This window comes from Cetorhinus maximus, chromosome 12 (assembly GCF_964194155.1).
Source record: "Cetorhinus maximus chromosome 12, sCetMax3.hap1.1, whole genome shotgun sequence".
NCBI classification, from domain to species: Eukaryota; Metazoa; Chordata; class Chondrichthyes; order Lamniformes; family Cetorhinidae; genus Cetorhinus; species Cetorhinus maximus.
The window spans coordinates 23828836-23855409 of record NC_135890.1 but is presented as its reverse complement, the minus strand read 5'-3'; the positions used below and the strand labels follow the sequence as shown (position 1 = coordinate 23855409).

Below are 26574 nucleotides of genomic sequence, written 5' to 3'. Positions count from 1 at the left end.
AGTATTCTGCTTTTATTTGTGGTAGTGCTGAATGGTTGTTTTTCAGACTGGCAGTAAGTATTCAGTGGTGCTCCTCAGAAGTCAGTATTGGGACCACTTTTTTTTTGATGTATTAATGACCTGGACTTGAACCAAGTCAAAACTTGCAAATGTTGTAAATGGTGATGAGGATTACCTGGCAAGATTCAAAAAGCTGGGTTTGTTCTCTTTAGAGCAGAGGACATTGAGGAAATCAGATAGAGGTGTCCAAATATTGAGGGGATTAAATAGAGCAAAAAGAGAAAATATTTTCAATGGCAAAAGGGTTGGTAACCAAAGTACACAGATTTAAGGGACTTGGCAAAAGAACCAGAAGCGACATGAAAAAAATATGCAGAGAGTTATGATCTAGAATGCATTGCCTCAAAAAGTAGTAGAAGCAGGTTCAATATTAAGAGTAGGCCATTCAGCCCCTCAAGCCTGCTCCGCGATTCAACAAGATTCAACTAATCTGATTGTGGCCTCAACGTCATTATCCTGCCTACCCCCGTTAACCCTTTATTTCCTTGTTAGTCAAGAATCTACCTACCTCTGCCTTAAAAACAATGATCCTGCCTTCACTGTTCTCTGGAGAAAAGAGTTCCAAAGACTCAAGACCCTCAGAGAAAAAAAATTCTTCTCATCTCCATCGTAAATGGGAGGCCCTTTATTTTTAAACTGTGTTCCATAGTTCTAGTGTCTCCCATAAGGGGAGACATCCTTTCAGCATTCACCCTGTCAAGTCCTCTCAGGATCTTACATGTTTCAATAAGATCACCTCTCATTCTTCTGAACTCCAATGAATAAAGGCCCAGCCTGTCCAACCTTTCCTCATAAGATAACACCCCCATCCCAGGTATCAAGTGAACCTTCTCTGAACTGCTTCTAATGCATTTATATCCTTTCTTAAAATGAGACCAAAACTGAACACGGTACTCCAGATGTGGGCTTGCCAACACCCTGTACAATAAACAATAACAATCCATTTGCCTTCCTAATCACTTGCATATAACTTTCAAAAGGGAACTGGATTAAAAAAAAAACTGGGGGAATGAGGTGAATGGGACTAGTTGGATGGTTCTTTCAAAGAGCTGACACAGGCACTAAGGGTTGAATCATGCTGTATCATGACTGGAGAAATAGACAAGACACATGTCAGATGAAAGGTAATGCACTGAAAGTGTGAAGTGATACATTTTAGAATGAAGAATGAGGAAGGACAACATAAGCTAAACTACAATTTTAAAGTGGGAAGTCACATTCTTAGAGCAGGTCAAACCGTAGGTAATCTGAGAGTGACTCACCACCCCAAAGCCTTGCCACCATCTACAAGGGACAAGTGAAGATTGTGATGGAATACTCTCTACTTGTCTGGATTAGTGCAGCTGCAACAACATTCAAGAAGCTCAAGACAATCCAGGACAAAAGGCCTTCATCAACACTACATCCTCCAACCTAAGTATCCATTTCCTCCATGACCATCAGATGGGTGGGTTAGGGGAAAGGAAGGATCGGATGAATGGAAAGGAGGAATATTGGCAGGAGGGAGAAACATGGGAGTAGGGTGGGGAAGAGAGAGATGCTAAGGGAAGAGAGGGAGATAGAAACAAACTGGAAGGGAAGAAGTGCACGCCTTTAGGGGAGCAGGGCAGAAGGGCCATAACTTCAGTGGAGGGGTAAAAGTTGTCAAGCGGCCTCACTGCTGTTATCTGAGCAGGTGGACACCGCTTACCTGATGCCCCTTTGGATGATGTCGAGGTGACTGCATGAAATTATTAAAACCTGGGTAAATGCATCACAGAGTTCCAGAAATAACAGACAGCACCTTCTTTTACTCATTCATTTTAAGCAAGTTGTGGAAATGAATGGAGAAGTACTGCGGATGCTGGAAACCTGAAATAAAAACAGAAAATGCTGGCGCTCATCCACAGGTCTGGCAGCATCTGTGGAGAGAGAAACAGACTAAATATTTCAGGCCCAAGGTTTGAAATAGGGTCATCAACCTGAAATATTAACTCTGGCTCTCTCTCCACAGATGCTGCCTGATCGACTAAGTATTTTCAGCATTTTCTCTTTATATTGTGGAAATGAATACTGTGTTTGAAGAGAATTACTGAGGGTATGGTGCAGGCAGCTGGAGCCAGCAGAGTAATGAAATTTGAGAACAATCAACTCTTGAGTACAATCACAGTTCTTGGTTTCCGGGAGTGGGACATGAACCCACAACCTTCTGATTCAATGTGCACACAGCCTCTTGTGTTCCCATGATGCAGGTGGATTGGCTGAGCCTGATGCTACACATTGACTTCGGACACGTACCCAACTGTTTGAGTAGCAGTGCAACACTGCAGCCACTGACTGGCAGCGCATCATTGACGGGGGTCTGTATCACCTGACGATCTCCCGCTCCCAGTGAGATTGTTCTCTGTGGAGGTAATGAAGCAGAAATTGTAAGAAAATGCTTAGCCAATACTATGAGCTGGTTTAAGTAAAAAGAGCAACAAATAAAACTTTCCTCTTTGAATGGGGACAAAACATCGATTTCAAGAATGACAGAGAAACAATCCAATCCTATAACTGGAGGTGAAGGACTACCACTTGGTTTAATCCAGAGTCACTTTATGCATATGTTTACAAATTGGTGAGTGGGCACAGACCGTCTAGCAAAGAAACAGGTTGCATCAAAATTTCCAGGGGGGCACCCGCATATAAAACTTTGAAAATTCTGTCCTACAAATACACTCACTACCTGAAATTCCCCATACTTTAACTATTATCAATTCATATTGTAGTGACGAGTATTAATTCCAGAGACTGCCCCGTTACAATATTCTGATATTTTGTGTTCACTTACATCAATTTTCATACACCAATGTAATACTCACTGACATCATTTCAGGTTTATCCAGGGAGGTAGGAATCAATTAAAACAGCAGTAATTCATACTGCCGACCACCTGGTGGAGGCACCGCACCACATGCCCAAGGCATAAATGACTGTTTGGAACAGAGGAAGGAGGCCCATTCAGCTCCTCGAGCCTGTTTTGCCAGTAAATAAGCTCATGGCTGATCTGCATCCTAATTCCACCCATCTGCTTTGGCTCCACATCCCTTAATATCTCTGGCCACCAAAAATCTTTCCATCTCATTATTATTAATTGAGACAGATCTACTCACCCTTATCAATTCCTTTCAAAATCTCAAAGCCTCAAATTGCCAATTAAACAACTTTATTCTGGGGAATACAATTGTTTATACAATCTCTCCTCATAATCTAAATTTGGAGCCCTGGTAACATTCTGGTGAATCTGCGGTACACTCCCTCCAAGGCCAATATGTTCTAAGCTCTGGTCCCCAGAACTGTAAACAATACTTCAGATATGGTCCATCCAGGGCTTTTTATAGTTGTCAACAAAACCTCCTCCACTTTATATTCTAGCCCTCGGGTTACAAAGGCTAACACACCCTTTCTGATTATTTTGTGGCTGATTATAATATTTTAGTGAACTGCACACATGGACATGTAAGCAAAACTGAAGGCCACGGGATTAAAGGGACAGTGGCAGCATGGTATAAAATTGGCTAAGGGAGTAAAATTGTAATTGTAATTAAAATGTAAGAAAACAGTAGTGGTGAACAGTTGTTTCTCAGACTGGAGGGAAGTATACATAGAATCATAGAATGGTTACAGCACAAAAGGAGGCCATTCAACCCATCAAGTCTGTGCCAGCTCACTGCAAGAGCAACTCAGTCAGTCCCACTCCCTTACCCTTTCCCTGTAGCCCTGCATTTTCTCTCTTCAGGTGCTTATCCAATTCCCTTCTGAAAGGCACAATTGAATCTGCCTCCAACACAACTGTCAGGCAGTGCATTCCAAATCTTAACCACTCACTGCGTAAAAATGGTTCTCCTCATTGTCCACTATATGCCAGTTGAGGCCTAACTAGTGATTTATAAACTGCTAGCACTTGCTCAAAAAATTCAGGTAGGTTCTTTTGACATTAAACTTATATCAGTGTCCTCTGGTTCTCGACCCTTCCATCAATGGGGATAATTTCTCATTATCTACTATCTAGACCCCTCATGATTTTGAACGTCTCCATAAAATCATGAAATTGAATTTACCTTGGCGTGATTAGCAATATACAGCAACATTTTAAAACCGCATTGTGATAACAATATCCTTCACAGAATTTCAAACCTGTCCATAAAGTGCTCATTTGACACTGATGTCACGGTTTAACTCAACATCTATTACCTAGCTGAAATTTTTCATTACTTGTATCTCAGCCCCATCAGATAGGCTGAAGCTATATAAAGTGGAGTTATCCAGGAGTTGGTGTTATAAGCACTGCTATTTTTGATATTTATTCATAATCTGGACTTGGGTACACAGGGCATCATTTCAAAAGTTTACAAATGATACAAACTTAAATGAATAAACAATGTGGAAGATAGCAACAAATTCCAGGTGGACAGAGACAGGCTGGTGAAAAGGACAGACATATGGTAAATTTAATTTAACAGGAGTGTGTGAAGTGTTGCTTTTTGATAGGACGAATATAATCTATATGGTACAATTTTAAATGGGGATGTAGGGACAGAGAGATCTGGGGGTGCAGACTTATTGAAAGACCTTACTCCCACATCTACATTTTTTGTTTGTAACCTAACAGATTCCCCATCCTCAAATATCTGTCCAACTCCATTTAAAATAATTTACGGAATCGGCTTCCTCCTTTTCAGTTAGGACATTCCAGATCCCAGCAATTTTCAGTGAAAACATTTCTCCACATCTCCCCTCTAGATCTTATATCAATTATGTTAAATCTATGACCTCTGGTTAATGACTAATTCACCAGAAAAAAAGTTTTTCTCTGTCCATTCGATCAAAACTTCTCTTAGGTCACCTCTTAACTTGCTCTGTTCCAAGAGCATCCAAGCTTTTTCCAGCCTCTCCACATAACTAATGTCTCTCATCTCTAGTAACATTCTAGCAAACCACCTCTGTACTGTTCTAAGGCCTCTTCATTTTTCCTTAAGTATTGTGTCCAGAATTGCCCACAATATGCCAGTTGAGGCCTAACCAGTGATTTATAAACTGCTAGCACTTCCTCAAAAAATTCAGATAGGTTTGTTAGACATAACCTAACCTTTACAAAACCATATTGAAGCTCCGACATCAACTTAAAATTCTTTAAGTGCGCAGTCACCCTGTCCTTAATTACAGATTCCAAAAATTTCCGCATAACAGTTATCAGACTAACAGGTCTATAAACTTAAGATAAAAGCAAAATACTGTGGATGCTGGAAATCTGAAACAAAAACAAAAATTGCTGGAAAAACTCAGCAGGTCTGACAGCATCTGTGGAGAGAAAAACAGTTAATGTTTCAAGTCCGTATGACTCTTCTTCAGAGAAGAGAATTAAAAATGTGGTGAAATATATGCTGTTTAAGTAGGGTGGGACAGGTGAAGCTGGATAGAAGACCAGTGACAGGAGGAGGCAAAGGAGAGATTGGAAAAGATGTCATAAATAAGAGGTCGAAGGAGTGTTGATGGTGGTGATACTGGCTAAAGGAGGTGCTAATGGTGGCATTAAGAGTAGAAAGCAGGATGAGCAAGTGACAGGTGGCCCTGGTGGGGGTGGGGGGAGGGGATGGTGTGGGAGAAAAGATCGAATTGGGCTAAAAGGTGAGGATAAAACGATGAATGGATAAAAAAATAATAGAAATAGGTAGGAAAATATATATATATAAAAAAATAAAATATATATTTGATAAAAGGGGATCAAAAAGGTGTGAGGTTGGAGGAGAGAGTTCATGATCTGAAGTTGTTGAACTCAATGTTAAATCCAGAAGGCTGTAAAGTGCCTAGTCGGAAGATGAGGTGCTGTTCCTCCAGTTTGCGTTGAGCTTCACTGGAACAATGCAGCAGGCCAAGGACGGACATGTGGGCATGAGAGCAGGATGGTGTGTTGAAATGACAAGTAACAGGAAAGTCTGGGTCATGCTTGCAGACAGACCAAAGGTGTTCCGCAAAGCGGTCACCCAGTCTGCGTTTGGTCTCTCCAATGTAGAGGAGGCCACATTGGGAGCAGCGAATGCAGTAGACCAAATTGAGGGAAGTGCAAGTGAAGCGCTGCTTCACTTGAAAGGAGTGTTTGGGCCCTTGGATGGTGAGGAGGGGGGGGGAAGTAAAGGGGCAGGCGTTGCACCTTCTGCGATTGCATGGGAAGGTGCCGTGGGAGAGGGATGAGGTGTGGGGGGTGATGGAGGAGTGGGGCGCGATGGAGGAGTGTCCCAGAGAGAACGATCCCTTCAGAATGCCGACAGCGGGGGCGGGTGAAGGGAAGATGCATTTGGTGGTGGCATCATGTTGGAGTTGGCCGAAATGGCTGAGGATGATCCTTTGAATGCAGAGGCTGGTGGGGTGAAAAGTGAGGACAAGGGGGACCCTATCATGGTTCTGGGAGGGAGAGGAACGTGTGAGGGCAGAGGCGTGGGAAACCATAAGATATAGGAGCAGAAATTAGGCCATTCGCCGTGATCTATGGCGAGCTTGCTATCGGCACGAGACCAACAGGTCAACCACGTCTACAATACAAGGATGTCTGCAAGCAAGACTTTAAGTTGACTGGGACTGGAGTTGATGCATAGGGAGTCCACACTGCTGACTGGAGTACTGGAGACTAGCAGTCAGGAAGGGCATGGAAAAAACCAATGCTATTCATCTGTGTCAGTTGTCGAAGGGACTGTCACAGCCACAACAGTGTTCAATCCAAAAGTGACAGACACCCTGGGCACAGCCCATCATATCCCAAGACAGACAGATCCCAATAATGACTTGTTTTCTTCTAATATAATTGTAAAACTTGAGTTACTATTGATACTTCTCACATTTTCTCTTTTTGCAGGCCTTATAATTTATTTTATCTTCCTCTGTTGCTCTTTATCTCTCTCCCAGTCTCCTGGACCTACATAATCCATTGCATCTTCAATTTCACATCATCTCTAACCATTTTTTCAACCATGACTATTCTATTTAGTAAGTACAGCTCTTGTCCTCAACGGTTATATACTAGGGTGGAGTAAATGACTTGGAAACTGACAGTAATGAGAAAAGTTTACACGTTTCAGTTACAATGAGTAGGATTCCAGAGGCTTTTTGATGGATGGGGAGACCGCTCTTCATCCAACAGAGGTGAACAGGCTTAAAATGAAGGAAAACCTGGAATAGAACCAGAGTTGCTAACTCCAGTTAGGAAACAAGCTTAAACACTAGCACAAGGAACAAAACGGGCTTGCTCTATGTTTCCATTTCTGATTTCAGCATTGAGAATACAAATTACTCTCAGTTTGACTGGTAAAGTCAGGTTCCTAGGACAGTAAAATCTAATGTGACAGCAGCCTCAAAGGACAGGAGGGAAATACTTATAAACTAAGCCACATAAGAGAATCCTGAGTTCCATTCTTGCACTGGTGAGTTAGCAGCAGCTGTAGCGCAATTTAAATGCCTTAGATTGGATGGAGAAACAAGCAGAGCTTGTGCAGCTAATCATGAGTCAGTGCCACCTGCTGGAAGGCTTGTGTGAACTGATGTGATGCCCTGGTCAAATATCAAATCAACACAATGTTTATGTTCATCCAATTAGAAAAGGCCTTTTAGCGAGATGCCAAAAAGATCAGGAAAGAGGGAAAAGAATCAGCACCTTCAAACTGGAAAGGGAAAGCATTAGAACCTCAACAGCTTCGGCGGAAGGGAGTGGTTAGACAGGGGGGTGGGGGGGCGCCTTGAGGGGGGTGGGGGGGCGCCTTGAGGGGAGCGGGCCAGCGCCTGCCCACCATTCCCCTGAAGGTGCTGACCCGTTCCTGTGAAGGTGCTGCTGGGATCTATACAGCCATTATCACCATGCTATAAAAATAGCATAAAAGCACTTGCAGAAATACAAAAAAGATTTAGGAGGATGGCACTAGAACTGAGAGATCACAACTACCAGAAGAGATTGAATAGGTGGCACTTATGTCTTTAGAAAAGGCTTTGATGTGACCTTATTGAAGTATTTAAAATTTTGGGTTGGACAGGGTAGATGTGGAATGTTTCCACTTAAGGGAGAATCCAAAATAAAGGCCATGTATACAAGACAGTCACCAATAAATCTAACAGGGAAATAAGGAGTAATTTCTTCACTCAGAGTGGTCAGAATGTGGAACGTGCTGTCACAGGAAATGGCTAAGACAATTCCATCTGTAGTTTAGATGCTTTCAAAAGGAAATTAGATGAGCACACGAGAACAGGGAACAGAAAAATCCACTGAAAGGCTGACATGAGGCAGCAAGAATGGGAGGAGACTCATATGGAGTATAAATACTAGCGTGGATTAGTTGGGCTGGATGGCCTGTTTATCTCGTATATTCTACATAATTCTGTGCAAATACTGCCTGGTTTAATGTCAAATACTCCTGGGCTCTCAAGCTGAGTCATCTTTCTATATTCTGAAATGCCATGAAATGCCACACCACTTCAGCAATCCTCCTGATCCCAGAGATCAATCAATCCACAGGATCTCTCTGCCTGATTTACAGGCTCAGAAATATTAAAGATTATCATTTGCAATTATTTCTGATGTATGTTACCAATAGAATCATGGCTCTGTGCAACCTGCCACCAACAAACAATGCAGCTTTTAGGCAATGAAAATTGAAGCGGAAACAAAATCATACCCCTGCTTCCTCACTTTTATCATCCATCTAGGTTGGCAACAAAGACATACAGTGGATGAAAAATAAACATACCAGATTAGAGACAGAGAATGTGATCGTAACTCAAGAGTGACCAGATAAACAGCTTTTGTTAGACTGCAACACAGGAGAACAATTCATACATTGGATGCAACAATAAAGTAGGTTACACCACATGTGCCCAGTTCACATGCTGTGATCACAGATTGTCCTTTAACTCTATGATAATGGCATTTTACTCACCCATTTTCTGCTATTCTGTCCTTTTCTCTCAGCTCCTTTTAGTTTCCCATCCCTGCTCTCCCCTCTCCCGTGAACTTGCTGACTCTTACCACCTCTCCTGAAGATGCCAACTCTCTGACCCTGCCACAATACTAACCAGCTCTTATCAAAGATACAAATGACACCCTATTTGGCTGTGACAAACTCTCTTCCCACTTCTTCCTTGACTTGTCTGCAGCCTTTGAGACAGTTGGCCACATCATTCTCCTCTAATACCTCCCTATTATGCTGGGTGGAAATCAGTCGCCTGGTTCCATACTTATCTAAATGCTGCCTCTCAGTGGCATCATCTGAAAACAGAGTTTCCATACATAACAAAAACAGAAAATGCTGGAAAAACTCAGCAGGTCTAACAGCATCTGTGGAGAGAAAAACAGAGTTAACATTTCAAGTCCGTATAACTCTTCTTCAGGGTTAAGGAGAAGTAAAAATGTAATGAAATTTATACTGTTTAAGTGGGGTGAAGCTGGACAGAAGGCCAGTGATAGGTGGGGGCAAAGGAGAGATTGACAAAGATGTCATGAACAAAATATGCCATGAACACAACAACTTCAGACCATGAACTCTCTCTTCTATCCTCACCCCTTTTTTACCCCCTTTTTCAATATTCATTTTAAAATTTTTATTTTTATCCATTAAGTTTTATTTTCATTTTTATTCATTGTTTTATCCCCACCTTTTATTCTATTTTCGATCTTCTTTCCCCACCACTGTCCCCCCCGCCCCCCAACAAGGGCCATCTGTTACTTGTTCATGTTGTTCTTTTCAGAGTGCTTACCCTTGTCCTATTATCACATTTTGCTTTCTTACCTTAATACCACTATCAGCACCTCCTTTAGCCCTTACCACTACCATTAACACCCACTTTGTCCTTTCGTTCATGACATCTTTGTCAATCTTTCCTTTGCCCCCACCTATCTCTGGCCTTCTTTCCAGTTTCACCTGCACCACCCCTACACCCTTAAACAGTATAAATTTCACCACATTTTTACTTCTCTTTAGCTCTGAAGATGAGTCATACAGACTCGAAACGTTAACTTTTTTCCTCTCCACAGATGCTGCTAGACCTGCAGAGTTTTTCCAGCATCTTCTGTTTTTGTTTCAGACTTTCAGCATCCGCAGTATTTTGCTTTTATCTTAGTTTCCATGTGTACACTGATAACGCCCAGCTCTGCCTCAGCACCACCTCTTCTGACCCTTTCACCATCTCTAAATTATCAGACTGCTTGTCCAGCATCCAGAACGGGATAAGCAGGAATTTTCTCCAATTAAATAATGGAAAGACTGAAGCTATTGTCTTCGGTCCCTGTCACAAACCCTGCTTCCTAGCCACCAACTCTATCCTTCTCCCTGGCAATTGCGAGGTTGAGCCTGGTTGTTCACAACCTTATGGTCATACACATAAACTTAAGGTGGGCTTCTGACCATGTCGCCATGCCATCACTATGACCATCCGTTTCCACTCCAGAACACTGCCCAACTCTGCCCCTGCCTCTGCTAATCTTCTGCTGAAGCCCTCAATCATGCATTTGTTACCTCTAGACTTGACTATTCTAACATACTCCTAACCAACCTCCCATCTTCTACCGTCTATAAACTATAGGTCATCCAAAAAACACTGACGCCCTTGTCTTAACTTGCACCAAGTCCCATTCATTCTTCACCCTTGTGCTTGTTGACTTACATTGGCTCCTGATTAAACAATGTTCCGATTTTAAAATTTGCATCCTTGCTTTCAAATCTCACCATGGCCTTACCTCTCCCAATCTCTAATCTTCTACAATTCCACACCCCTCCTCCAATTTTGGCTCCTTGAGCATCCTCAATTTTAATCACTCCGTCATAGGCAGTTGTGCCTTCAGCTTCCAAGTTCTTTAGCTCTGGAATTCCCTTCTTAAACCTCTCTGCCACTCTTTCTTCCTTTAAGACACTCCCTAAATTCCATCTCTTTGACCAAGCTTTTGTTCCTCTGTCCTAATATCTCCTTGTGTGGATCTCAGCCAAATGTTGCTTGATAACACTCTTATGAAATGCCTTGGGATGTATTACTATGTGAAAGGTACGATACAAATACAATTTACAGCTATTGTTTTGAAGTGCCCTCTTTTTCGATCCCTTAAAGATGCTGAAAATTCTCCCAAACTCCTATAATGCTGCTGACTCTGGGGTGGGATATTAAAGGATATGGGAAGTGAGAGAGAGAATGGGGTTAGGCTTGGTGGGATAATAAAGGGTACAGGGTTCGATGGGGAGAGTGGGATTAGACTGGTCAGGTTATTGAAGGGTACAGGAAGTGATGGGAAGAGTGGGAAAGCAAAGCACCTGCATAGATTTGAGCCAAATAACTAATTTCTGTGTCAGAACATGCTCTGGTGTAAGAAAAACAAATGATGGAACTTTAATTTCTCAGCCACTAACAATGTTAGTGGCTATAAGGCTTCAATTTTCCAATCTCTAATTTGAGCTTTGAACAAACAGGAGCTGGAAATATAAATACAATAAAGACATGACCTTTCAACCTTTTTTAAGAAGGCTATTTTCAAAGGTTAATTCTTCAGATGAGACATCATCCTAATCACTTTTATAAAAAAAAATAGAAATATGATGAGTGACCAGGAATGATTAAAACAGTCAGTTGCTGTGTTCTTAAACCCTGTTATTTTACAAAACAGTTTATTAGCTGGAATGCATCTTCAGTTCAGTGGACTTCGCACATAAGTAATGGGAGAGTGATCTGATGTCACAGAGCATTTTTTTTAATAGACAGTCCTGGGGACACACTGTTCCTGTTACACACATTGCTCAATGTTTGGTACCTCTGCTATTTCTCCCAGGAGAAATAACCACCTTGAGAACTCGAGCCTTCCATTTCACTCTTGGAACAGAGCACAACCTTCACAAGGAAATGGTAATGCACTGAGCTACTGATGGTTCTATGTCTGCACATATTCCAAACACTGAGCTGCCTGGCCTTCTTAGCAAGGGAGAAAATCCGAATACTCCATGGGATTTCAACTGCTCATAGATCTCCTCCAAAGTTTAAATCGCAATCTATTGCTTTTTCTACCCGTCACTCACTCCTCTCACCAAAATAACTATTAAATCTTCAACAATGTGTCTGATAGTGAGAATGTGCAGTGCGAAAGGAATTATGAACTAAAAGAGAGAGCAAGCCGCTACACTCAGACTGACCTGAGATCCTCCAGTGATAGGAATGATGCAAGTTAGCAGGTTTCCAATCACCGACTCCAATGGAAAATTCAGACTATCAATGTAAATAGTGTAGATCAGTCCCAGACAATTCTGCATAAGGCAAAAAAGAGAGAGAGCAATAGGTCAGAGATCAAGGTTCAGATACTTGCACTTACTATAACATGCAGTTCTAAATAACATATCCATGATTCTGTTTTCATCTAACAAGAAGCCACCGAATAGGTTGCACGGCATCAGCGAAAGGGCCAACTGCTGCCTCCAAACAACCCCACAACTAAGGGACAGAAGTCACCCACAACAGCTGCTTTATAATATTCAGCACTAAACCTCGTGGACTCTTCCCCTGCCCTCTTTGCCCCAGGACAGAGAAAACACCGAAAGCTGTAACAGGGAGAGTCACAGCTAACATCACAAACAGCCCAAATCAGGAATGGCCATAACAGATACAACGCCCACAGTCATGGTCTTGCATTTCTTATGCTGGTCTACATCAAAACATGGAGTATGGGACTCAACTCCATCCCAGTCACAGTTCATCTGCTGTTGAAGCCCTTGATGACTGCATCATCCCTAGGTTTGCCAATTCCAATGCTCTCCTGGTTGGTCTCTCATTCTCTACCCTCCATAAACTTGGAGATCATCTGAAATTCTGCTGCTTGTATCGTAACTTATGCCAAGTTTGGCTGACCTATCACCCCTGTGCTCGCTGGCAACACACAGTGAATTTAAAATTCTCATTGTGATTAAATGTCTCTTCTCCTCATCTCTCTAATTTTCTCCTGCAAACTTCCATAAACTGCATTTTTTTCAATTCTGGCCTATTTATGCACCCCAATTCCCTTTGTCCCACCAGTTATGGCCAGGCCTTCAGTCACCTCAGTCCAAAGCTCTAAAATTCTCCACCTACAATCTACCTCTCCTCTTTAAAGGCCATCCTTAAAACCAACCTCATCAACCTAGCTTTTAGTCACACCTCCAAATATCTTTTCTTGGCTCAGTGTTAAATTTTGTGATTACACTTTTGTGAAGGGCCCTGGGATGTCTTCTAAATTAAAGGTGCTTTGTTGATTATGTGGTGTCTACGGTAACAAGAACAGATTGACCAGTCATTTATCACTGTTGTTTATGGCATTTTCCAGTGTTCAAAATAACTGCCATGTTTATATTATATTTACTGCATCTGAAAATAATGCATTGCACTTGAAACAATCAAGATGTTTCAGAGAGTTTTCATAAAATGTGATAAAAATGCTAGGCTCCACCTCTTCCACTAGACTCTTACCCTGAACACCTCGGTGTGATCCAACTGAGAAACCAGAACCAGACTCTTTGGAGCAAATAACTGTGGGGCCTGGACAAATTTTGAGTCCTCCTCATCATCAACATCATTAGTATGGTTCTTCTGGGGCTACAAGAAAGCAGATCAAGCAGAGATAACCACAAAATACAGTATAACACAAAGCTTGCAAATTGAGGTATTTGGATAGTTCATATAGAACAGATACCTGGCAGAGTGTTTCAGGCTAGAATCTAATCGATTGGTTTGTATAGAAAAGGACAGATATATGGGAGTGTGCTACAGGCTGGAATTTAATCAAAAGGTTCAGGGGGTTTATTCACAGAATAAAGGATACCCAAGGGTGAGCTCCAGGCTAAAATCTAATCTAAATGGATGAGGCGAAGTATAAAGCAACCCAGAACCCTGACTGTAAAACTGGAACTGGAATTTATCCATGTGGACTAGAAAAGTCACGGGTTCCACCTCGTCATCCAGGGTGGCAGGAGAGATGTTATAATTCCTAAGCTTTTTGAAGGTGGGAGGGCAGTAACAAAAGGAAGAAAATGAGCCGGGATTCTTAGTTTTGAACCTTTATCAGGACTCTGTGGGAAAGCAGCCTTTGAAGCTGAATGACGAACTTGCACTGTCTTTGCTCACAAAGCAAGAGTGGTCACCTGGGATGTCTACTGCCGGATTCAAACTCTCATAACCAAACCCTTGCAACAATCAGCACTTGGAGAAGGGATAACAATAGTCATGGGATGAGAACAGTGAACACAAAACAGATAATGATGTCTAAGGATTCTGCACCAATTTTTTCGTATTTTTACCTGCGAACTCTCAACTGCTTCCCAAAAAGTGAAGCATGCACAATAATGCCTCTCCGAGTTGATATCAGTTAAAACCGCCACAAAGAAGTTGGGAGATTTCCTTTCGAGAACCAAATGCCATCCACTCGGCTGACAGAACTGCAAAGAAGGGGTGAGGGTGGGGAGAGATAGAGAAAGAAAATGAGGAAGATATCAGACAGCAAAAATGCAAAATCAGGCTATACCCATCATCACCCAACCAACTCATTCATCTGGAAATCCTGATACTCAACCTTGTGGAAACACTGATATTCACCTGGCTGGAAACTCAAGGGCTGGACCAAAGGGAGTGGCCTATTCTAACATTTGGGGAAGTGACCAAAACTATAGTTAAAAAACAAAATCTGAATTGTTTTCTGAACAAGAGAAGGGTGAGGAGGGAGGGGGTGTGAGGGGATAATGGACAAGAGAGGAGGGTGTGGAGGAACAGTATGTGAGAGAGAGAGAGTGTGTCAGGCAAGAGAGAAGGGTATAAAGTGAGAGAGTGAGAGAGAGAAAAAGAGAGAAGGGGGGATGGGCAAGTCATAAAGAGAAGGGTATGGAGGGAAAGCAGGCGTGGAAGAGAGAAAGAGAGAGGGAGAGAGAGAAAGAAAAATGAGTGGAGGGCGAGGTGAGAAAGACCGTAGGAATATAATGAAGAGGCAACTTGTGCATGGCCTACACGCGAACTTTCAGTTTGCTGCATGGCTCACGGCTTAGAGGTAATGTTGCTCAGTCCCTTCATCTATGTCACTAATATAGACTATAAATAGCTGAGGTCCCAGCATTAATCCTTGTGGCACCACACAAGTAACAGCCTGCAAACACGTGTCTGTCCAATTAAAGTAGTGCCTTGTTTTTTTAAAGCCTTTCAGAGATTCCTAACTGTCCACTTTCCGCTGCTTAATATCATCCTTATAATCGAACTCCCAGAACTGCTACAGCACACCAACTGTGGCCTAACCAACTTTTTGTAAAAATATGTAATCTTTCTTCATATCCTAGAATGCTATTGTGGCCTTCTCTATCTGCACTGCCAGTTTTCGCAACCCTAGATCTCTGTTCCTCCAGTCTTTTCCCCATATGTACTTTAAATTTCTCCACCTATATTCCCATTGAGATGAAGCTGACTGTTTTGCAGGGTTCCAGAAAAAGCAAGGAGTTGAGTAAACAGTTAATCTATTTTCGATGGGGCTGGTTGAGAAAGCAATATTGTCCAGGACACTGGGAGAAATTCAGAATAGTTATAGCACAGGAGGTGGCCATTTGGCATGTTGTGTCCATGCTGGCTGTCTACAAGAGCAGCTCCTGATTGAGAATCCTATGATATTATTTGAAAAACAATGTTCATTGGAAACACTGCATAGATAAGACAGGGGATCATTTAAATATCACATGAAAAGCACAGCAGTACAGTGCCAATTCAGATTACGAGGAAACAATGCCAGGCATCTAACCTGTGTAGGTCAATGAGCCTTCAACGAGACACTGTAAAGAGAGCATTATGATGACTGCCACAAAAGCACTCGGCTTCAATATTAGATGTGCAGTATATGTAAATTGTCTGAACAGTTGGCCTACCACCTGCCCCCAGAAAAGGAACACTCACTCACTGCCTATGCAACTGACAAAACCTTTTCAATTACTAAAACATCCTTCACCGAAAGCAACAAAGACAGTGGAAGCAGTCCTCTGATTTCAATAACTGAAATGACTGAGGAGATGCCCATGTTCAATGGCTCTTGCTACCATTAACTGGGAGGGAAGCCTGCAGGAAGTCAATGCAGTCATTTTCACCTAACTCCCAACTGGCATAGGCTGGGCAGAGTAGAGGAAAACAGGAACAGTATTTAATAAAGAGGAAGGCTGAAGAAAAGTCAAATTTGACTCAAAACATTAACTCTGTTTCTCTCTCCAGACCTGAGTGTTCTCAGCACTTTGTTTATATTTCAGATTTCCTGCATTTGCAGTACTTTGCTTTTATAAGAGAGTGCTGATGTTTGGTAGAGAGAGAAAGATAATAGATTATACCTGATTTTTAAAAAAATCAAAACAGTAACTTTATATAGTTTGCTGTGACTAACCAGTTGAATTCCCTGTGGAAAGGGGTTGTCTTCCCACTCTTTTTCTGGGAAGCGTTGGATAATCCGGCCCTGACCATCACCACTTCCTGTGAAAGAAACAAAAATTAAAGGTTAAAATAAAGCACACAGTATATCATGCTAAAGCAGATTAAAATTAAACAGTACACCACACTGAATCACGTTAAAATGACTTGTGGGTTATAGTGATGAGGCACCTTAACTGGGAGGGATCCATGTTAATAAATAGGTTTTCAGCTGTCTGATGCCAACACACTTTGGGACTGTAAGCTTTTCCTTTATAGCAGTTCTTTGAATCACTGTGAGACCTGCTTTTGGACAGATGTAGTTTCTCCTGGAAACACTCATCAACCAAAGCATTTTAGACCAGCTTGTCATGAAAGAAGGCCGACAGCAGGGATTTACCTGCAGCAACACCACAAGGGGCTCTTCCCCTAAAGATCATCAGAGTACAACGTAAACCCTGCCAGTAAACTCAGCACCTGCAAGATCTTACTGCAGCAAAGCAATTATATTACCAGCAAAGTAGAATGTTTTGCAGGAGCTTATTCTAAATTTACAATCAGAAACTGTACAAACTAATCTGGTCAGTACTTCCAAAGAATTACCAGCAACAGAGCTTCTAAACCATGTTTTAAATTAAGCATATGTTTAGTCTGCAGGACATCATCTAAAATAGTCTATTACGAATTTTATTTTCCTTCTCCATGCTCTAACACTAACAAAAACAAAGTTAAGGAAATAGGATGAAAGCAAAATACTACGGACGCTGGAAATCTGAAATTAAAACAGAATGCTGGAAAAACTCAGCTGGTCTGGCAGCATCAATGGAGAGAGAAACAGAGTTAGCGTTTCGAGTCCGTATTACAGAGTGCAGCTGACTAAGGTGAGTGAAGTTGGAGTTTGGTGAGAGGGGAGCTGTAAGTGTGAATTTTGTTCTTAAATTTTGCTCTTAAAATCTAATCCATCTTGTAATCAGCAGTAACTGAAAAGTACTGTGTAAGCAGGCTAAGTTCTTTCTTTCTTGCAGTTTAGAAAGGGTAAACTCACTCTCAGTTGTAGGAGCTCAGTTGTTAATTGGCTAACTGGCTGAATCTGGTTACTGTAGCCCCAGTTCAGTATACCATAAATTCAGGTTCTTTAGTGCAGTCCTGTTTGTCAATGGTTGTAGATCATGTCGGGTAGAGAGAAAGGTGGTAAAGGACTGAGTAAAGGTGGAGCCAAGGGGCACCATAAAATCCTTCACGATAATATCCAGGGTGTCATGAAGCCAGCCATTCAGCACCTGGCTTGTCGTGGGGGTGTCAAATGTATCTCTGGTCTCATATATGAAGAGGTTCACGGAGTCTTGAAAGTTTTCCTCAAAAATGTTATCAGGCACTTGGTCACCTACACTGAGCATGGCAAGCGCAAGATGGTGACGGCCATACATGTGGTGTACACACTAAAGAGCCAGGGGCAGACCCTGTGCGGCTTCGGCGGTTGAAGATACTTGCAGTCTTGGCAAATGGAGTGCAGCTGACTAACTGAGTGAAGACTTGGAGTTTGGAAAGAGGGGAGTTGCTCATTTCCTCTTTCTATTTTTCTCGCACCATAGAAATTGGTTCTTGCTCTATTACAGGGAAAGGAGCTCACTGTTTGGTGAGTGTCTGGTAAGTGGGTAAGTTCTATTCCATTCCAAAGGTTTAAATAGTACACAATTTGGTGGTAAAGTTAATCAAATATATAAGAAAGCAACATAAATAAGTGATTAAGATAATTGAGTAATTATTTAAAACAGATTAAGGATGCCAGGGCAGATGATGTGTCAAGGCTGCAGCATGTGGGAGCTCCTAAGTAACAATGTGATCCAGGGCAAAAGCGTCTGCAGTAAGTGTTTGTGGCTTGAGGAACTTGGCTCAGAGTCATTGAGCTGAAGGCTGAGCTGCAGATTCTGCGACACATCAGGGAGGGGGATAGTTACCTGGATGCTTTATACCAGGAGTTAGTCACACCACTTAGGATAGGGTCTTCTGATTTGGTCAGTGGCCAAGGGCAGGAGGGTGTGACTGTGAATGAGGCAGGTTAGGGGATCCAGAGAGCAGGAGTGTGAGCCTCTGCAATTGTCTAATAGGTTTGAGGTTCTCTCAGCTTATTTGGATGAAAGTGGGGACTGTATCGTGGATGAGCAAAGTGACCATGGCACTGTGGTACAGGAAACCATCCAAGTGGGGGGAGTAAAAAGGAACATAGTGGTTTTAGGGGACAGTATAGTAAGGGGGATTGACACTGTTCTCTGTAGCAAACAGCGAGAGCCCAGGCGGCTTTGATGCCTACCTGTTGCCAGGGTTCGGGACATGTGCTCAGGGCTGGAGAGGAACTTGCAGTGGGAGGGAGAGGATCGAATGGTCATGGTCCATGTAGGTACCAACAACATAGGTAGGATGAGGAAGGAGGCTCTGCATAGTCAGTATAACAAGCTAGGCACCAAATTAAGCAGAACCTCAAAGGTAATAATTTCTGGATTATTACCCGAACCACATACAAATTGGCAAAGGGCAAATAAGATTAGAGAAATGAATGCATGGCTCAAAGACTGTAAGGGAGAAGTGGGTTCTAGTTTGTGGGGCACTGGCACCAGTATTGGGGAAAATGGGATCTGTACTGTTGGGACGGTCTACACCTGAACTGTGCTGGGGCTGGTGTCCTCACGAGCCGCGGAACTAGGAAAGTAGAGAGGGTTTTAAACTGAATAGTGGGAGCAAGGGATCAAATTTGGGAAGATGTGGTAAACCAAAGAGTAGAGACAAGGCAAGAGAGAAAGGTATTAATATAGGAAATGATAAACAGAAGGTGACAGGAAAGGACAGAGAGTACAAATCTAAGAGTAAATCAGCAGATAAGGCTAGGTGCTACAGAAATAATAAAAGGACAAAACTAAAAACTATCTGTATTTAAACGCACGTAGCATTCAAAACAAAACAGGTGAACTGATAGTGCAAATAGAAATAAATAAGTATGATCTGATAGCCATTACAGAGGCATGGCTACTGGGTGACACTGATTGGGAGGGATGATCCAAGTTCAGGAAACCAGGATGTAGAAGGGGTTTGAGTTGAGAGGAGAAATGATAAAGGCAAGAAGTTACTTGTGGGAGTGGTGTACAGGGCCCCTAATTGTAACTACACAGTAGAACAGAGTATAAAAGACGACATAATGGGAGCTTGCCAGAAAGGTACAGAAATAATCATGGGGGGTTTTAATCTACATATAGACTGGAAAAATCGGATGGGCGTAGATGAGGAGTTCATAGAATATTTTCGGGATTGTTTCTTAGAACAGCACGTTCTGGAGCCAACCAGAGAACAGGCTATACTAGATCTGGTATTGAGCAACAAGATAGGATTAATTGATAACCTCATAGTGAAGGCACAGCTGGGTAGCAGTGATCATAATATGATTTAATTTTACATTTGTTTTGAGGAAAACATGAGTGCATCCAAGACTAGTATTTTAAACTTAAATAAGGGCAATTGTGAGGGCATGAAAGCAGTGCTAGCTAAATTGAACTGGCAAATGGGGTTAAGGGATAGGTCAGTAAATGTTCAGTGGCAAGCATTTAAAGGGATACTTCAGAATACACAGAATATATATATTCCAATGAGAAAGAGGAATTCCAAGCAGAGGGCCCACCATCTGTGGTTAAGTAAAAAAGCTAAAGACAGTATCAAACTTAAAGAAGAAGGATATAATTACGCAATTATGGGGTGGCAGGCCAGAAGATTGGAAAGAATATAAAGAACAGCAAAGGATGTCAAAAAGATTAATAAGGAGGAAAAAATTAGAGTATGAGAGAAAGATAGCTAGTAATAAAGGCACATAGTAAGAGTTTCTATAGATATATAAGCAAGAAAAGAGTTAAAGTGAGCATTGCTCCTACAGAAAGTGCGTCTGGGGAATTGATAATGGAAAGTAAGGAGTTGGTGGATGAATTAAACAGGTATTTTGCTTCAGTCTTCATTACAGAGGACACAAATAACATCCCAGAAATAGCTGTAAATCAGTAAATGGAAGGGAGGAAGAACTAGGGAAAATTACAATCACCAAGGAAGTGGTATTGAGCAAATTGCTGGGGCTGCGGGCTGACAACTCTCCAAGTCCAGATGCACTTCACTCCAAGGTCTCTGAAAGAAGTGGTTCGTGAGATAGCTGATGCACTGGTTTTAATTTTACAAAATTCCCTAGATTCGGGGAAGGTTCCATTAGATTGGAAAATCGCAAATTTCACTCCTTTATTCAAAAAAGGAGACAGACAGAAAGCAGGAAGCTATAGGCCAGTTAGCCTATAACATCTGTCATAGGGAAAATGCTAGAAGTTATTATAGATGTTATGGCAGGGCGCTTAGAAAAATTCAAGGTAATCAGGCAGAGTCAACATGGTTTTGTGAAAGGGAAATCATGTTTAACCAATTTATTGGAGTTCTTTGAAGGAGTCACATGTGTTATGGATAAAGGGGAACCGGTGGACGTACTGTCCTTAGGTTTCCAGAAGACATTTGATAAAGTGCCACATCAAAGGTTATTGCAGAAAAGCTCATGATGTAGGGGTTAACATATCGGTATGGATAGAAGATTGACTAGCTAACAGGAAGCAGAGAGTAGGCATAAATGGATCTTTTTCTAGTCGGATCTGTGATGAGTGGTGTGCCACAGAGGTCAGTGCTGGGGCCTCAACTTTTTACAATTTATATAAATTACTTGGATGAAGGGATCAAAGGAATGGTTGCTAAATTTGCTGATGACACAAAGATAGGTAGGAAGTAAATTGTGAAGAGGAAATAAGGAGGCGACAAAGTGACATAGATAGGTTTAGTGAGTGGGCAAAGATCTGGCAAATGGAGTATAATGTTGGCAAATGTGAAATCGCTCATTTTGGCAGGAAGAATAAAAACATTATCTAAATGACGAGAGATTGCAGAGCTCTGAGAGTCAGAGGGATCTGGGTATCCTAGCGCATGAACCACAAAAGGTTAATATGCAGGTACAGCAGGTAATTAGGAAAGCTAATAGAATGTTATCATTTATTATGAGGGAAATTGATTACAAAAGTAGGCAGGTTATGCTTCAGTTGTACAGGGCACTGGTGAGACCACATCTGGGGTATTGTGTATGGTACTGGTGTCCTTATTTAAGGAAAGATATAAATGCGCTAGCAGTTCAGAGAAAGTTACTAGACTAATACCAAGAATGAGCGGATTGTCTTTTGAGGAAAGGCTGGGCAGGTTAGGCTTGTATCCACTGGAATTTAGAAGAGTCAGAGGCGACTTAATTGAAACCTTTAAGATCTGAGGGGTCTTGACAGGTGGATGTGGAGAAGATGTTTCCTCTTGTAGGAAAATCTAGAACTAAGGATCACTTTAAAAATAAGGGGTCGCTCATTTTAAGACAGAGATGAGGAGAAATGTTTTCTCTGAGGCTGAGTGTCTTTCGAACTCTTTTCCTCAAAAGCCTGTAGAAACAGAGTCTTTGAATATTTTTAAGGCAGGGCTAGATAGGTTCTTGATTAACAAAGAGGTGAAAGGTTATCAGGGCTAGGCAGGAATGTGGGGTTGAGGTTACATTCAGATCAGCCATGATCTTATTGAATGGCGGAGCAGGCTCGAGGGGCCGAGTGGCCTACTCCTGCTCCTAACTCATATGACTCCTCGTCAAAGCTCTGAAGAGTCATACAGACTCGAAATCTTAACTGTTTCTATCTCCACAGATGCTACCAGACCGACTGAGTTTTTCCAGCATTTTATGTTTTTATTTAGGAAACAGGACATCAACTTTCCAAAGACACTTCCTGCATAGTTCAAGCAAGGAGCAGCCTCGGGATGGGATCAATTTGCATCCCCTGCTCAGGTAAATTTGCCAGAATTTATATCAGGCAGATGCCATGCCTGCCCAACCCATGTTCCCCTGGTATGCTCCACACAGCATGAGCAGAGCTGTATTTTGAGTAAAAAAAAATGCTAGAAATATTCAGCAGGTCAGGCAGCATCTGTGGAGAAACAGAGTTAACATTTCATGACCTTTCATTGGAACTGAGATAAGCTAGAGCTATAATAGGCTTTTAGCAAAGGGTGGCTGGGACAAAGACAAAGGAAGGTCTGTGATAGGGTGGAAGACAGGAGAGATTGAATGACAGGACTAAAACACCAGCATCTTAAAAAGCGCAGAAATACTGCCAAATCAAACCAATCCAAGATAAACAGGTCAGTAGATATGACAGAAAAAGTAATTGCCCAGATGGTTCAGTGAGCTTATGGTCACAGATCGGGGAGTTTCCGGTTGTTGTCAATAAACCATTCAAGGGCTCAGTACATTGGAATGGCTCATCACATCGGATGGTTTGGAAGAATCAGTTTAATTTTATATTCCTCAGTGTGGGGTAATCAACTAATTCCCAAGGGAGGAAAATGAGTGCCTGGATAAGGAAGTAAACATCCTGCGCAGTCAGGTCAAAATCAAATGCAAAGACATCTTACTGCAGAAAAAACATCTGATGCCTCAGTTGGTGGTGGCTATGCCAAAGGACTGGCAAATTAGAGGTCAAGTCCAAATCTCACTGTTTGAATCAACAAACCTGGTGATTTGTGAAGAAATGATCGTTGCCCTGAAAAGCCGACTATTTCACTAATATCCTTCAGTCAAGGAACTTGGCACACACACTCGGTCTGAAGCACATTTGACCAGTTTGCACAATGCCATAAAGACAACTAATCACAAGCCAATGCAGTTCATATCCTAAAAGCAAATGAAAAGTTTGAAAGTCTGCCTTAGGAATCGCAGAAGTTTTGGCAGTGATTCTATTTCCATGTAGCTCAGATTAGAGAGGAGGAAAATGTTTGAAGCAGGCACCAATTAGCACAAGCTGATTCTGGTCTCCATTAAGAACTATCTCAACAATCTGTTCAAATTCTGATCATTTTGTCTGCATTCCTAAAAATCTATTTGTCCAGTTCTCAGAATCTGCATTTCTTATCACTGTTTTGTCTCTCAAAATCGGAGTCAAAGATATCACAAAGGCACTAAGTTAAGAGAGGCTAAAATCAATTGCCTGAGACAGGCACAAATAAAGTGAGACACTAAGCACGCGTTTAATGTGCTTTCTTTCTTGAAACAAGAGGTACCAGTCTGCAATAGCCAGCACCAAGAGCAGAAACACCAAAGGACAGGGGATGACTGTATAACTGTAACTGCAACTGGAGGCACTCAGCCCAGAGTCCAATGCAACAAGATACTTCTGCTCAACAGTTTTTGGCATCTGGCCTAGAGGATGAGAACACTGCCTCTCTCCCAGAATAAATTCACGCATAACCCCAACAAGCCCATCAGCTTTGGGCAAATACACCACTCGCAGTAATATACTTTGAGGAATAGAAGTTAGAGACATTTTGATGAGGAAGATATTACACTCAAAACTCAATGAGCTTGAACTAACTCCTCCTCCCAGCGCCCTGCAATGCTGGTGTACCTTTGGCTGATATCAATCCAGTTCCCTTATACTCTCGCTCAGTAATCTCTTTCCCAGCATCCTATTTTACGGAATATATCTCTGACGTTAATCCCACTCCCTCACAACGTCACTCAGTAACCCTTTTCCCCCAGCACTATGTAACTCGCTATTTTTACTGACATTAATCTTCCTACAAGATAAGAATGGAGAAGCTATGGTCTGTTTTCACTGATCTTTATCAATAATTTCTTGGCTTTTTAAGAATCAATTTTAGCGCTGTTCTGGACTCCCTGGAGTGCTCAGTTTCTGCCCTCATTTGCTCAGCTACTCCAGTGATTTCAATTTCAGAGCTGGATTGTGACAAGTCAGGCACAATCTAAAAGCAGCATGACAGCTACTCAGGAAATCTTGTCACCAATCCAAGGAAACCACTCCCTAAACTGAGGTAGAAATTTTCTAATATGCACCATGATTCCCTGGAATCTGGGAATTAAAGTTATATTGCTGCAGTTTGCAACAGAGTCTCTGATATGGGAACCGTCTCCTAATCAACAGGTCCCTACTGACATAGGAACGCTGCCCTAATAAATGGGGCATCTCTTTGACAGATTTTCTTAATACAAATAAGAAATATTTTGAACGAGAAGTGCTGAATCTGCTACTCCCCCTAGCTCATGGTGCAAACAACTGCTTGGCTAAATATTTCTGTTTTTCAATCCAACTCTGGCTACATAACAGAGGTAAGGGAAAAATAGAAGCCCTTTTAAGAAATGCATTCGAATTTGCCTTACAGCCAGTCAAGTTAACAGGAGCATTTCAAAAGAACGTTTATTCACTGGGGACCCACAATCCCAGAGTATTAGTGCCAATGACCAGAGCAACTCAATGTACTGAATCAGCATGACAGCTGTACAGTCAACTCCTATCATTCGCAACCCCTTCTATCACAAATTTATTTACCTGCGCATATGTGTATGTACACCAAATCGCGGTTCGCGGCCACAAAACTTCACTTATCTACAATTTAAAATGTTGAACTCTCACCATTCCCATGTCTTTCCCACATAGAAAGCGCACACTGCGCATGTGCCATCTCTGCGCGCACACAAGTTCACCGTTCGCAATTTCACCTTTCACAAGATTTCATAGGACCAGAACCCCTGCAAACGATGGGAGTTGACTGTACACTCATTAATATGATGCACTAACACATTTCTTCAGAACCACAACATACACATTCACTCAATAATCGGGTAGAATAGTATATGGTGGGTCAGTAGTTAAGGAATGTGAATAGTATTGGTAGCAAGCTTCATGCCGGACATCCTTAATCTTGGACTCCAATGTTTATTTTTATTTATTATTTCATGAGACATGAGTGCCACTGGCAAGGCCAGCATTCATTGTCTATTCCTAATTGCTCTTGAACTGAGTGACTTGCTAGGCCATTTCAGAGCACAGTTAAGAGTCAACCACATTACTGTGGGTCTGGAGTCACATGTAGGCCAGGCCAAGTAAGAATGGCAGATTTCCGTCCCTAAAGGACATTAGTGAACCAGATGGGTTTTTACAACAATCGATATTAGTTTCATGGTCACCATTACGGAGACAAACTTTGAATTCCAGTTTTTTATTAATAGAATTCTAATTGCACCAGCTGCCAAGGTGAGATTTGAATCCACTTCCACATAGCATCATTAGCCTGGGTGTCTGGATTACTAGTCTAGTGACATTGCCACTATACCATCATCTCCCCACAAGGTTGTCTGACTTCTGATGTAACTAGGTGAAAAGGCCTCTCTGCCGATATTGGCACAGATAGAAGTTCTATATCCTCAAGTGAAGACGTAATAACAAAAAGGAATAAAGATAAATTCACTGTGATTCAACACTGTAGCAACAATATTCTTTTGCATGGTCCAAACTGGCTTTAAAGAGGGAGTCTCCAATTGAGGGAACTACTGCACTGGGACTTGGCCCTGCTTTATTGAGGATTATCCCATGAGTGAAATATTCTTCAACACTAGTCACTTGGTCAGGTGACTGGTTGACTCTTGAAAATTTCCCAGTAATCCCCTTTCCACGAGCAGACATGAATGAAGAACTCTGCATCAATACAAAAAATATCAACCGTGAGCAGTTACTGAAAAACACCAATTCTGACAAGAGTTTCACTGTGATGAGGGATCTGAATAGAGGCATTCATTTTATTTACTAACAAAACCATGTCCTGGGCAAATTGACACTGTTGTGCAACCATCAACACCAGAACACGAGGACTGGAAAGTGATTCCAAGGAATTTAGGAATAAGCCTGTTGTCTGCACCCCAGCTCACTGTAACCCAATCCACACTGTGTCTCTCACACCAATGCCCTTAAGACCAACAAGCCCTTCATTACAAGCTGCCTGCTCACTTGAGATAACACAGACAATCCTGGAAAAACCCAGATAAAACAGCTAGCACATCTTTTCATATGGCTTTAAGGGCAGAAGCTGTCGTCACAGTTTTAATGTCAAGTTCTCTAACCAGTCCAATGCCCTGCTTGAGACCAACTGTGCTCCACGATGTCGTCCTCAAATTTGAGTCAGGGGCAAGATGTTATTATGTGCTCC

At 41.9% G+C, this 26574-nt stretch overlaps 1 protein-coding gene across 4 annotated transcripts in view; it reads right to left on the bottom strand.

Moving 5' to 3' along the window:
- Positions 1-26574, bottom strand: part of sbf1 (SET binding factor 1) — a 163932-nt gene that overhangs the window by 70940 nt on the left and 66418 nt on the right. For all 4 annotated transcript variants that reach the window (XM_078553164.1, XM_078553166.1, XM_078553167.1 and 1 more), the window contains exons 2-6: positions 16463-16548; positions 14361-14498; positions 13534-13659; positions 12231-12341; positions 2338-2443 (exon numbers count right to left, since the gene is read on the bottom strand). In XM_078553164.1, coding sequence (XP_078409290.1) covers positions 2338-2443; positions 12231-12341; positions 13534-13659; positions 14361-14498; positions 16463-16548 — 567 coding nt within the window. The remainder of the gene's footprint in view (positions 1-2337; positions 2444-12230; positions 12342-13533; positions 13660-14360; positions 14499-16462; positions 16549-26574) is intronic.